Below are 14,005 nucleotides of genomic sequence, written 5' to 3' on the forward strand. Positions count from 1 at the left end.
GTGTTATTATATGACTAGACTCATGAAACATTATAGCCACTAAGAATTGAAACTGAGAGACATTATAAATATGGCTTTACAGAAAAGAATAAAGATAAAGGATAAAATTAATGAAATGTATAAGCATGGGGGGAAAAGACAATGCTCTTTTTACACTGTGAAAATGAGGAATAGCCAGTGAACACCCTACCTTGTATGATCAAATAGTTTCTTCTTGATGAAAAGACAGAATGCAAGGAAGGACTCCAGCATATTGGGTGGAGGCAAATTTATGGAAGGATATCAGTAAGATTCCGAACAATGGGCAAATTGCATTGTTGGAGAGAATATACTCACACGCATGAAATCACAGATCCATTTGAATAATTACTATATGCAAAGTACTGAACTAGATAGTTCAGATATAAAAACAAATATGACAATCACTTTTGTGTCCAAGAAATTTCCAAGAATCTAATGTGGAAACCATTTATGTGCACAGATTTATAAAATAATTTCAGGAAGGAAAGAACGCTAACAATGGGAGAATTAACAGGAGTAGCACCTGAGCCATCATACACACATATAAAAACTCTCTAGGTTTACAACTCCCAAGATACCTTAATAAAAGTTCTTGGAACCGGTAACTGAACAACCTATTTGGGGAGCATTGGGGGTGGAATTATGGACTTCTGATTTTATCAGTATGGAAACTCATCTATAACACAGTGTTAGTGAATTGTCCTGAGAAGTTAAGGGATTCATGGTCATGCAGCTGGTGTGGGTGAGGGGTAGCACTTGAACACATATCCTCTTCGCTGTGACACTGCCCAATGTGCTATGCCGTTTCTTGGCTCATGACTAAAACTGATCTAAGTGGAAGGAGAGAGGGATGCAATCTGATAAGGAGTTTGTGGTTTATTTTGCTAGCTAATGCAGAGATGATGGATAATGTTTTGGATGGTGTTGCTAAGTCAAAGGAAACTGACAGGATTATGATGATAATTTCCTGAAGGGCAAGATGGCTTGGATCTGCTATTAATTTTGTAGAAACAACAATCAGGATACATAGCTCCTCATATAGCTATACCTCCTTTGCTATTCTCCTTAAGAAAAAAACACAATGTGACCAAAAAATAAGTTAAAACTGGGAATTTTAATGAAAGCAAATTAGAGGGCTACTACTTATGTCAATAATCATTTGGTCCTGTATTATCATATTACCTACATCTGCAGCTGTGTCTTTAGTGGAATTCTATAACTGACATTCATAAGGATAATAAAATCATCAAGAAAAGCTTAATTATGTTGTTATAATTTGAGAACTTCAGAACCTTTTAGAAAATTGTCCATAAAATATTTAAAATCCCCAAGTTCTATTATTTAAAAGGTAAACCCTCAGCTATCTAGAAAATTTATCTGTTTAAGACAGTTTACACCAGGCTATCAATATCTTATATTTTATAGCATAAAAAAATTATCTTCTTGTTATATTTTTAAAATACTTTGGAGTGAAAATAAAGTAGAAAATACCTTCTATCATGTATAGGGAATACTTTCTTAGATGAAGGACAAAAGAAGCAGAATAGTAACAGTTCACAAACCCATTTCTTAGAGCATGAAATTTTATGATTTTTATATGTGAAAAATGCTACAAAAGGGGAGGAAGAAAGGTATATGCTAGAAATGAAATGTTAGATTCCCCCCAATAAGTGTTATTAAATTATGTTAAACTAGGAAAGCACTTAAGCAGAAAAGTGTGAACACTGCCAATCTCAAAATGTAACGCTTATTATCTTTAAAAGCATTTTGTTACTTTTATAATACCTGAAGTGATATAATAATGTCAGTCACTTAACCAGATCTTAGAGTATAATATCTTCATCTTAAGTACTATTATTTCCAGTATTTTAATAATTTTCACACAGTCCTGGAATGTGATCTTTTGTGCTCTGATGACACTTAAATTAATAGCATAATTTTCTGGTACTTGCAACAGTTGCTTTCCATTTTGATTTTTTACATTTTTCTATATCTCATACAGATAAATCCTCTGATAATCTTTTTATCTTTATCTTTGGGGAATTCAAAAGGCTACAATAGAAAAGGGAAATATCAAGGGATTACAAAGCAGATACTTTTAAAAATTCAATTAATTTAATACTAATTGTAATTTTTCCAATAATGTTCTTTTAAAAGGGAACTAAATCTTTTAAATACTCAATTCATTTGATCCTATTTGCATGCTTCATTGATGTTGTCAACTCTCTCTTACTGTGTATCTATATCCAAATCTTTTAATCAAATCCTATTTCTTTGTCAAGCAAGCCATAGAAAATTTATCATCTCTTTTATACTTCATTAACTAGTTTATCTTGACCACTGCTGACCACTGTTTATTTAAGAGATAGATATCGATACTATTTTTATCCATGCTAACAGGGTATTTGCCCACAAGGTCAAAATGATACAAACAGAAAAGTATCTGCCTCTGAATACTAACCTTTTCTGAAATTATGTTGGCATACTGGTAAAAATCTGTCAAGTGCATTTTGAAAATAAGTAGGCACTTAATCTTGCCCAGCTAAGCTACCCTATCTGCTTGACTAGAAATATCAAACTTACAAGCAAAAATAAACTGACATCTTTTTATTTTAATCATGCCAAACTCAGAAGTATGGCACAGAATAGGTTGGCAATATCTAGTGATTCAGAAAAGCTCATGCTAAAAACAAAATTGAGATAATGACCATATTGTATATTTTTGCATAGTACAAAATTTTCAATGTTACTTGTCACTGAAGGTCACTGCTCCAACAAAATCAGCAGATTGTACCAATGTTAATTATGAGAACCATCTTTTAGGTTCAAAGATTTTCAGAAAATGGTTATTAAAATATGTGGTTCAAAAAAAAAAAAAAGCCAAGGTTTAAGATTTCAACACGGACATATACCTTCTGACTAATCCTAACACCCTCAACACCAAAACTATACTACAGAGTATGTTGTTCAGTTGTTTTTCAGTCTTGTCTGACTGTTCATGACCTTATTTGGGATTTTCTTGGCAAAGAAACTGGAAAGTTTGCTATTTTCTTCTCCAGCTTATTTTACAGATAAGGAAACTGAGACAAGCAGAGGGGAAAAAAAGGAGGGAGAAAGCAGCTCAGAACTAGAAGACAGTGTCATGAGCAAATAACAGCAAGACAGTCAATGCCATTCAAATTGAAGCACACAAAGAAAGAGTAATTTGTCAGCAGATTATAAATGTAAGAAGAGGCTAGTTGTGAAGGGCTTTAAAAGCCAAAGAGAGGATTTTACACTGAATCCTGGAGGGGATGAGTAGTCACTAAAGTTTGCTGAAAAGGAGAGTGATATGGACAGACCAGGCAGATCATGAGAAGCTTTCACAAGAGTCCAAGGATAAGGGGGTGAGGGCATGTGGGGCTCCACAAGGGTGGTGATGGTGTCAGGGAGAGAAAGGAGAGAATATGAGAAATCTTATGGAGGGAGAAATCACAGGACATTCATTAGCAAACTGAGGACGTTTGCCTACCCTAGGCAAAACTCATCATCCTTACCCTAGCAGACCCCAGGTATGTCTTCTGTTTGCTACCATCCCATATAAGTATAGGGCTTCAGTGTGAGGTGTGAAGCTTCAAACACATACCACACAAACACATTCACACACACACACACACACACAGAGCACACATAGCACACACAAACACATGCACATACACACAACACAACACATAAACACACACACATACACACCACACACATTACCATATATATCACATGTATACCCCCCCACACACACCTAACACCAAGAATAGAATTTTCTGACATTAAAAAGATGTTTTAAAAATAATTTTAAAGTGTCTCTCTTGTTTTGACTCTCTTCTTGTTGTACCATCAAATAACTGACCATCTTTTCTACTCCTGCTGCTAATTCTCATTGAGGGTATCTAGAACCCCAAAGGAATGGTTTTTAAAGTAAACAATTAGACTGGAAACAAACAGCCACAGCTTGTCATTTTGCTTTACTGGCAACTCCTATTATTTAAAGGGACAAACAAATCATGAAACCAGGATGTTCTGGATTCATAATTGTGGGGAAACTAAGTTATGTCATTGATTAATATCGATATATGGAGGAGCTCTATATCTCTATAAGTAAAAGAATCCTAGAGGACATTTAATCTAATTCTTTTATATGTGAATAAGAAAAATGAAGGGTAAATATTTTTTCCTTGAAGTCACATAGCTAATGGTAGGGCCAAAACTGGAATGGTTGTCCCAGTCTTATGCTTAAATATAAAAAGTGAGACATTTTAAATTTAAAGCATTTCTTATTCCTAAATTAACAAGATAATTAGAAATTCTCATCTAAAATTTTTTTTTGTTTATATATGTGCAAATAGAAAATATTCTTTTGAAATTTCAAGAATATTAACTTCTTCTAAATATAAAAGTACTGGTCAAAAATGTAATAGTTCCACTTTCTTAATAAAACTAGAATAACTGACACTCCCCAAGGTTGTCAGATGTTATTTAGAAAGTAATTCTTCAGCAATCATTGATTCAGTCCATTTTTTTTTTAACATGGAAAACAGGAGAATATCTTTGTTCTTCAATAGATGAGTTACATTAAAGTTAATACATAACTTTTTTTCTTTTTCTCTAAAAATTCTGGTCAACTTAAGAGGGAACCAATGAATAGAATGTCTTAACTCTAACACCAATAGTTGCACAAGAGAAAATAGAAAGCTAAGCATCTTAAGAGCTTCATGAATAAGATAGTGATAAATTTTTTTCAGGTGTTTAAATTAAAGCTGGTATCTCAAACTTTTAATTAATATACTCTCTGGAGTTATGCTGAGCCTAATAATACAACCTTGGACTTTAACTTAATAAGATTCCCATTTATTGAATATATATTCTTTAAAACTAAGCACTTTCTATATAGCAAGGAGCAATATTAGGTAGGAAGAAGGATGAAAAGGAAAACAAGACATGGTCATAGTCCTCACAGTGTAGAAGGGAGTTAACAGTACTGAGTAAAATGAATGTAGGAGTTCAGCTAAGATATAATAAAATCTTGAACTAGTGGTTATAGGAATAGAGAGAATGGGAAGAATATAAGAAGTATTGCAGAGATAGAAAGAATAATTAAAGGATGTGGTCAAAAATGACGGGCTAATTTGAGTCAACTCAACACTTATTAAGCATCTTTCATATATTAAGACACAGCAAAGGGATGGCATAGGAGAGTTTTACAATGAAGATGATTATAATGGTAATAGTGAACATTTATATTGCAATTTAAGGTTTATCTTTAAAGTGCTTTGGGGCAAGTCCTACTATTAACCCCACTTAGAAGTGAAAAATACTGAGGCTGAAAGGAGTTAAGTGACTTACCCAGGATCACATATCTAATTAAGTATCTAAAACAGAAATGAAATTTATTCTAAGTCCAAGACTCAAACCATGATACTAAGCTGCTTCTTGCCCCGGAAGACCTAACACTGTGTGTTAACTTGGGAGGTAATTATGCCATTAGCAGAAAAAAAGGATTTATAAAGATGAATAGATTTTGAGGTAAAGATGTTGATTTCCATTTTGAGAAATATTGAGTTATTGAATACAGGTACCTATGGGACATATAGGTAGAGAACCACAGGAGATAGAAACATGGGTCAGTAATTTCAAAGAATAGATGAGACTGGACACATAGATTTGTTATCTATGTTAACTATGAAGTTATTTTTATAGAGGTCAGAACTGAGGCCTTAAGTATGAAAAGATCACTAAAAAAAATAAATAGAAGAAAGTGGGCTCAGAAAAATAATTCACAGAAAATGTCAATATGTAGAGGGGGAAAGAAAAAAACAATTAAAGAAATTTAAGAAAGTATATTTTTAAAAAAGAGTCAAGAAATCAGTTCAATGTTATGAAGATCAACAAAGAAGAATGTTAAGGAGAGATTGGTTGGGAGTTTCAGAGGCAGCAAGGTGATTAAAAAAGAGGAGGATTGAGAAAAACAGATTTCTAGATTAGGATGTTACAGTGACCTCTCAGGGATTATTATCAGTAGAGTTTTGGGTACAGAAGCTAGATTTCAAGCAATTTGAGAAGTAAATGGGTAGACAAAAAGGGAAGATTGTGAATGGATATAAATTATTCTTCCAAGAAATTTGGCAATGAATGGGAGAGAAGGATGATAAAACAAGGGAATGTTATTCAGGAAATCCTAACCAGGTCTGTAGATAGGAAAAGAGTAAACACACAAGAAAAAAAGGAAATTACTGCTGATATAAGACCCAGGAATAGAATGAACTAAGGATGTAAGTGAAAAGCTGAGTTTTGTAAAGAAAGAGGAATTCTTCTAATAGGAGAAAGGTTGACAGAGAAATGTTTAAATGAAAAGGTTAGAAATGAGAGAATATGGTTCTGTGGCCTCAAATTCAGTAAAGGAAGAGATTTTGTGACATTATTTAGAATTTATGCTTTTTTTTAATATGCACAATTCATCTAATAGGGAAATTCAGATTAGAAAGAATTTTATGATATCCAATTCTTTGATCACCTGAAAAAACAATTAAACTCTAAAATAATGAGATAATATTATTTGAAACTATTTTAATTGATCAGAAACTACCTAACAGAAAAATTCTATTTCTTCCTTGTTTATGTATTTTAATTAATGTAGATTAACCTTCAAGAAATATATTTTAAAAGTCTAGTCCTAGTTAAGACTAATAAAGAATATTACAATAAAGAATTTTAACTCAATAGCTCATAGGTGTTACTTATAAATTTGTCACGTTTATGCTACTGAATAAGATTCTTCACTTTTATTTATTTGTTATTTATTTATTTATTGCTGAGGTAATTGGGGTTAAGTGACTTGCCCAGGGTCACAGAGGTAGGAAGTGTTAAATGATGACACCAGTTTTGAACTAAGGTCCTCTGACTTCAGGGCTGGTGCTCACTGTGCCATCTAGCTACCCCAATTCTTCACTATTTTACATCTTATTCAAATAAAAGGAACACTACAGTATTCAATGTACTAGTGACTTACTTCTCTGTACATAAAGCCACCCCCAAAAAAGTTAAGTTTAAAGCATTTGTTCATCATTTACCCTTGATTCATTTGAGGCACATAGTACTGTAAAATTCAACCATGTTTCATTACAAACATCCAATGGATAATTTATAAATTTTTAATGTGAAAAGTCATGAACCACAGAAATGAAAAAAAAATTTTAAATGCTAGTATCTAGCATATACATCAGAATTTAAATCAAGAAATGGAAACTGCACATTAAATACTACACTAAACTATAACCAACAAATGATCAAATTAGTGAAATTCTTCTATTCTATTTTTGTAATAAAAACTAAAAAATTACTTGATCTAAATATGACCAACCAGCAATAATAAAAGCTAATAAGAGAGACAATTAGGACATATGATACTAAACACTGGATCACAAAACATTAGAATAAATTGTCTTGTGTATTCCCTCATAGCAAGAGAGGAATAAGAATACTACCTCCATTGTAACCCTATTCCATTGCCTCCTCATGGTGTCACAAGGTTCTAGCAATGTTTTTTCTGACCCCTATCATATCTGCTGCCTTTTTTGCCCCACCAATTTGACAATGACAGAATTTCTAGGAATCTAAAACTAAGGACCCATGAGTTTATTGAGATGAGTACTCCCTTCATCAATGAGGATCATACTTTGCAATACCTTATTAAATGGTTTTATGGGTTGCTGTGCCTGAGAAAAGCCAAATTCTAGTGGCTAACCTAGCAACAAATCTCTCTAAATTTGATTAGGCAGTCCTTAAATAGCATTTCCAGCTTGATAGGACTTCAAGAGTTTATATCACATTAGCACAACTTTTTAAAATGAGAGGATCACATCCATATGACAGTCAGCACCAGACCTGGCAGAAATTTCTAAACTACTTAAGAAAAACAACAGATATAAAAGGTAACAGGGGTTTTTCCATGATTTTTCTATCATGAAACCCTTTGATGAAGACTATGGAACCCTGAACCAAATGTTTTTAAGTGCATTAAATAAAATGCATAGGATGATAAAGAAAATAGAATATGTTTAAATATATATATGTACTTATATGCATATGTATATGTATTTTAAATTCTAAGAATCCCTCCAAGAGAAAGAGTAAATGGCTTTCTGGCAACAAAATCAAAGAAAAAAGCAGAAGAAAATGCTCTAGTACAAGTAGATCACTGAGAAGAGTAAGTGTGGTCAGAAGCATAACTACAGATAATTCCCAGTATAAACAACTGGAAGCAAAATTTATTTCAGAGGCAGCATGGCATAATGAATAAGGAACTGATTTTGGAACAAGAAAGACCTGGATTCAGCTACTATCTGTAGTACAAATTGGTTCTGCTAGGCAAGTAACTTAACTACTAAGTACCCCAGACAGAAAGACTCCAAGTTGAAAGGCTAAGTACTGATTTGAACTAATGGGGGGAATTTCCTCAACAAGTGGTTTTTAACAACAAGCTGACGGTGTGTTGGAAAGTATTAGGCCTAGAATCAGAAAGAACATTGTTTAAATCAGAAATTTATTAGCTGTGTGACCCTCAATAAGATACTTAATTCCTCTTTGTGTCAGTTTCCTCAAAATGGAGATACAGTTTTCAGCATCCTGTAAAATGGGGAAATAATAGCACTTATATCCCAGGGATCCCCAAGGAGGATCAAATGAGATATCTATAAAAAAGCACTTGGCACATTATAGGCACTGTATAAAAGCTTATGCCTTCCCTATCTACCTATCTACTTATTCCAAATGTATCACATTCTAAAAACTTATATCTAGAAGCTTTATTTTTTTAATAAAAAGCCTTTCCATACTCAGGAAAAAAAAGTCTCATTATTTATAGATAATTTTCATATAAAGCAAGGTAAAGGCTAGTCATATAACTTATTCATGTTTATGTAATTGAGTAAGTAGCTGAATTGTATAAAAAATCCAGGATTCCTAACTGCTATTCAGATGCTCTAACTAATGGATAATATTCTCCATTATATAATAGAACCATTTCCTTTAATTACAAATATTTTATTCGCCATCAGATAATCATCCAGAAGCTTTTTCATTAAGTACTTACATTTGTGGTATTTTTCCAAGAACAACAGATTTTCACAGCCTATTTATTGTAACATGTTAGATGTAATACCAAGAACCTGTGGCAAGACTGTTTGTCCTAGGCTAAACTATTTTAATAGAACATGAGCAAGCATGTCCATTTTAATGGTGTCCATTTTAATGTGGTCAAAGCCCTCATTACTATATTTTGATATAACCATTATGCCCCTGACATCACTATACCTGAGATATTACAAAAAAGGTTTTATCATTCAATTGAAGGCTTCTTTAGTTACCAATTTCCCAGAAAGAATCTAAGTAAGGAATGGCCAGCATCAGAGAGTTTATGAGGTTGGTTTTGGTTTGTTTGTTCTGGCTTGGTTTTTTAAACACAGAGCCATGTAATGAGAAATGAACATGATAGGCTGCTTATATGTTAAAATGTATAAAAGAAAATCCATTGGGTTAATGAAAAAAGTAAATAACCAAAATAAGTAGATGCTCAAGCCCTTGTCATTGAGAAGCACTTTGTGTTTATTTGGCACATATAACAGCAGCAGAGGCAGCGGCAGCAGCAGCGCTGCCCTTGGTGCTGATTTCTTACTACTCTAAATGTCTCCTCTGAGCCAGAATACACTGGCTGTTGCTGATCACGCTGTGAGACACCTGCACTGGCTACTAGGCTTGTCATGACGCACAAAACCCTACCATCTTCAGCTTGACATTGTGCAAGTTATAATTATTCATCCAAATGAATATGTCAGAGCAGCAGCAGCAGACCTCTCATCAGAGCAAAAGAAAAATACATCAAAACATTATCAACCCAGCAGGAAGACAGGGACCATAAGGAAAATTACCCATTTTTAATATGGATGCCACAAAGCCATGTCTATTATTTTACAAAAAGAAAAGAAAATAAAGATCTTCCAAATTTAAAGTCCAGGAGCATTAAAACAGAACTTGATATAGGTAAGAGCAGACAGTTAAAAAAATCAATTACTTAAAATCTATTTACATTATCATTAATGAGATTCTGTATCTATAGTGTAGCAGTGGCATTTCTGCTGCTTCAGGAAAGTCTTACCAGTGTTTCCATTAAAGATAGCCCACAGATGTTAAAATTTTAAAAATAAAAAATAAAACCTTTCAAGATAGAATTTATGTGCCAAATGTCCCAATTAGCCAAGGAAATGGAACCTTCAAAAGGAATAATCTGATAATATTTCTATTTTCAAGGCCAAAACCATTATTTTCAAAACTCTCATCAGCTCTAAAGAGACTCAGAATTCATTCTAAGTTCACTAACAAGTTTTAATCTTTTTTTTTTATTTTACAAAATCATATGAGTTCTCAGAAAAATGATTTCTGTCCCCTATACAAACCAGTAAGACAATGAACACAAATAAAAATGTCTTTCAAAATGAGTTAAACTATAGCTAATAAGAAACATAAAAACTTACCTGTGGTGTCCAAGAAACAGAAAATGGAAGTGGTAAATCCACGTAGCAATCCGGTGATTCTGTTGGATACTGTGGGGGAAAAAAAGTGACAACTTCAATGATTCCAGCTCCTCTTTGTCTACCTTTAAGTTTATGTGACTTCCATTAAAACAGAATGAAAGACTTGACTATTTTAAGTCACGGGTTTTATACATAATTTTTAATCTAGCAATCTCAATTCCAACATTGTGTAAACAGGTATTACCACAGATCTGTACATTCCATGAATAAAAAGGCTATGTTATCTAACCTCTGCAACTCCCTTAGTATAATGCTATATACATGGAAAATTCTTAATAAATGAACTTGCTTAAAACAATCAAGGAATATATACAGATATAAAAGTACAATAACAATTATACAGATAATATTTTTCATTAAAATTTGACTTTCTACACTGATATGTTTGCCTTTTAAGAAGAGGTAAAGGCTGAAATTAGCTTAAAAAAACAAACAAATAACTTCAAGTAGACTAAGGAATTTGAAACTAATGAAAGGGAAAAAAGTGAATGCAAAGACTAATTCGTTGAGGATAAAGTACAAAATCTGTAACTGATTTGACATTAATAGAATCTTAAGTTCATAATTAATCTTATGAAGTGAAATTTTCTGGAAAAGAAAGGATCTCTAATATGTATAGTCATGATTTAAAAAAAAACAAAACAAAACTAAGAACTAAAGTTTCCAAAGAAGGGCACAGAAACTCTATAGTTTTAGATCAGGAAGAGAGTTTAGGTGGAGTCTATTTAAAGAAAATTGTGAAGTTGCTTATTTCTTGAGAGTCCAGTTCTAGGATTCTTTACTTTGAATAATAATAATAATAATAATAATTATATATATATACACACACACTATATATGGTATAATATTGTATTATACATATATTATATACAAGATACATATAATTATATATAATTAATTATATTTTTTCATTATTTTCCTTGGAGAGTGAATTTCAGAAAAAACTTTATGATGAAAAAAGATATACAATGTTTTTGTGTTGTATTAAATTCCTTTTTTACCTCCCAATTTTGAGTATTTATTTTCTTGGATAAGCATAAGTGGCAGATCACTAACAAGAATCTGAGTGGATATTTATTAACTCTCTAAAAGATCTAAGTGCTAAAATGAAGATTTTATTCTCCTGAACACTATACAAAGAAAGGTATTAATTTAAGCCTAACTGTTGGTAACTTACAATCTAAAACTGATTCAATTTAAAAATATTTAATATTCTGATATAGACCGATATGTAGAATGATTTAAAAGGAAAAGCACAGAACAGCTTTGATATGATGTAGCAATAAGAGCCAACTGAAAGTCATGTCTTGACTGATTAGGTTAATGGAGGGGAACAGTAATGCAGATAACCTGAAACTCAGATGGTACAAAAATCATTTATATTTAGCAGTGGAGTATATTTTTGCATTTACCTTCTGATAAATATATCTGACTTTCTAATAATTCACATCACTTCAAACAAAATAATAAAAGCATATCATGAGATTCTCAACTACTTAAAAAGTGGCAAGTATTTATTTTCCCTTTTTTGTGCACTACTGCCTGTTGGGAATAGTCAGTTAGTCCATCAATAAACATCAACTCTCATCCAAAGCAAAGTACCAACCAAATAGAGAAAGTGGCCTATGAAGTTTGCATTAAATATATAGCATTCATGGCTTTGGACATAAACAGAAATAAATGTACATAGGCCATTATGTTAAATAGAAAAGCATCTCATCTCATCAGCAAATATCAGCAAATGATATTTAAAAAAAGTAAGACCCTTTCTGGTCTTTGGAAAAGCACCTGAGAAAGGTTATAAATGACTGAGGGGGAAAACCCCACAAAAAAGAAGCAAATATCACATAATTCTCAGAGAAATTTCTTTAGACTTCAACTAGATGTAAACAACTTCACTATTTGTTTCCACTTTTTGTAAAACTACCAAGAAAGATTTGAAAAAATAAACAAAAACAAACAAAATGAAGAAATATCATCCTCTCACACTTTCAGGTCTCCCAAAGGTCAAAATGGATGCCAATTAATTTACTATATTTGTTTATTCACTGAAATCTAAAGCCAAGCTGGTTTTTTTTTTTTTAACTTTAATCTTATAAGGATTAGAGTTGTTGCCCATCCCCATGCATCTAGCATGCGTTCTAGAAATACAGTTCAAGAACTTTAATTCTTACTTGCTAATTTAACTCTTTACTTTAGTTTTGATACATACTATTTCTTTATCTTTTAAATGAGAGAGAAGAATGTGTTTGGAACTGATCAAACTTATTTAGCATGAAACTTCCCATACAGCTATACTTGAAAGAGAATGTTCAGTTCAAGGTGAGAGTTCTTATGTCACAAGATATTATGGTCTCTTTAATAGAAAATTGTGCTTTGAAAAAGTGTCAGTTTCTTATGTATTGAATGTATGGAATAAGCATTATAAATCATATCCAGTGAATCTATTTTCCTTTTAAAATGTTAGACTAAACAATATAATGCAAGTAAGGTAAAAAAAAAAAAAAAGTATAGCATGTAATTACTTTGACACATCATTTTTTTCATAAAACTCCCTGTTTAAAAAAAAGCATCCATAACTTCATAGGCTTTCAATTTAAAGCAAAGAAAAAGTAAATTAAATGCTGACTCTTATAACCTTGATAGTATCCTATCAAACAACTATATGCCTAAATATAATCTAGGTCAAAGTAGATATAAAAGGGCTGACGAAAGAAACAAAGCTCATCTTTACTCAGGCCCTCTGCCTGATTTTAACAAGTCAAGTGCTCTCTTTCCTTTTCAAGGCAAAAAATATTTGCAAATGAATAAGGAGAAAATCTTTTCAGACAAAATTATAACCTGCTTTAAAAAAATTAATTACTTAAACAGATTTGCTTAGTGAGAGGTTAATTAAGTTTATTAATATATCTTAATCAAACTATATCCCCTACATTGAAAAAAAAATTAAAGTTCCCTAAGTACCTAGTTTGTTATGAATTGGTATATTTAATACAAAGAATAGAATCCTGCCATTACTTTCATAATACTTTACCTTTGTCTATAAATATCTTGGAAGCAGATAACTGAACAGCACTTTTGCCAAACTTCAGGACATCTTTCCATAGTCAAAGTGTATATTTTTATATAATTTAACAATAGAGCCATTGCCCCAATACTCGACTTGTCTTACTTAGAAGTTTAAATGACTAAATGGCTCTAAGTGACATAAAAGTATTTCTTCAGATATTATTGAAACATTCAATTTACAGTGATCAAATATCTTCCTGGGAAATGAAATACATGATGATTATTATAATGTAACATTTTATTAAGTATAAATGGCAATAGTTGTTATAGAATCATGTTTTTAGATTCTAACA

At 32.0% G+C, this 14,005-nt stretch overlaps 1 protein-coding gene across 2 annotated transcripts in view; it reads right to left on the minus strand.

The window, feature by feature from the left end:
* Nucleotides 1–14,005, minus strand: part of FANCL (FA complementation group L) — a 79,760-nt gene that overhangs the window by 22,722 nt on the left and 43,033 nt on the right. For both annotated transcript variants that reach the window (XM_051975321.1, XM_051975320.1), the window contains exon 7: nt 10,584–10,652. In XM_051975321.1, coding sequence (XP_051831281.1) covers nt 10,584–10,652 — 69 coding nt within the window. The remainder of the gene's footprint in view (nt 1–10,583; nt 10,653–14,005) is intronic.

This window comes from Antechinus flavipes, chromosome 2 (assembly GCF_016432865.1).
Source record: "Antechinus flavipes isolate AdamAnt ecotype Samford, QLD, Australia chromosome 2, AdamAnt_v2, whole genome shotgun sequence".
Classification (NCBI taxonomy): Eukaryota; Metazoa; Chordata; class Mammalia; order Dasyuromorphia; family Dasyuridae; genus Antechinus; species Antechinus flavipes.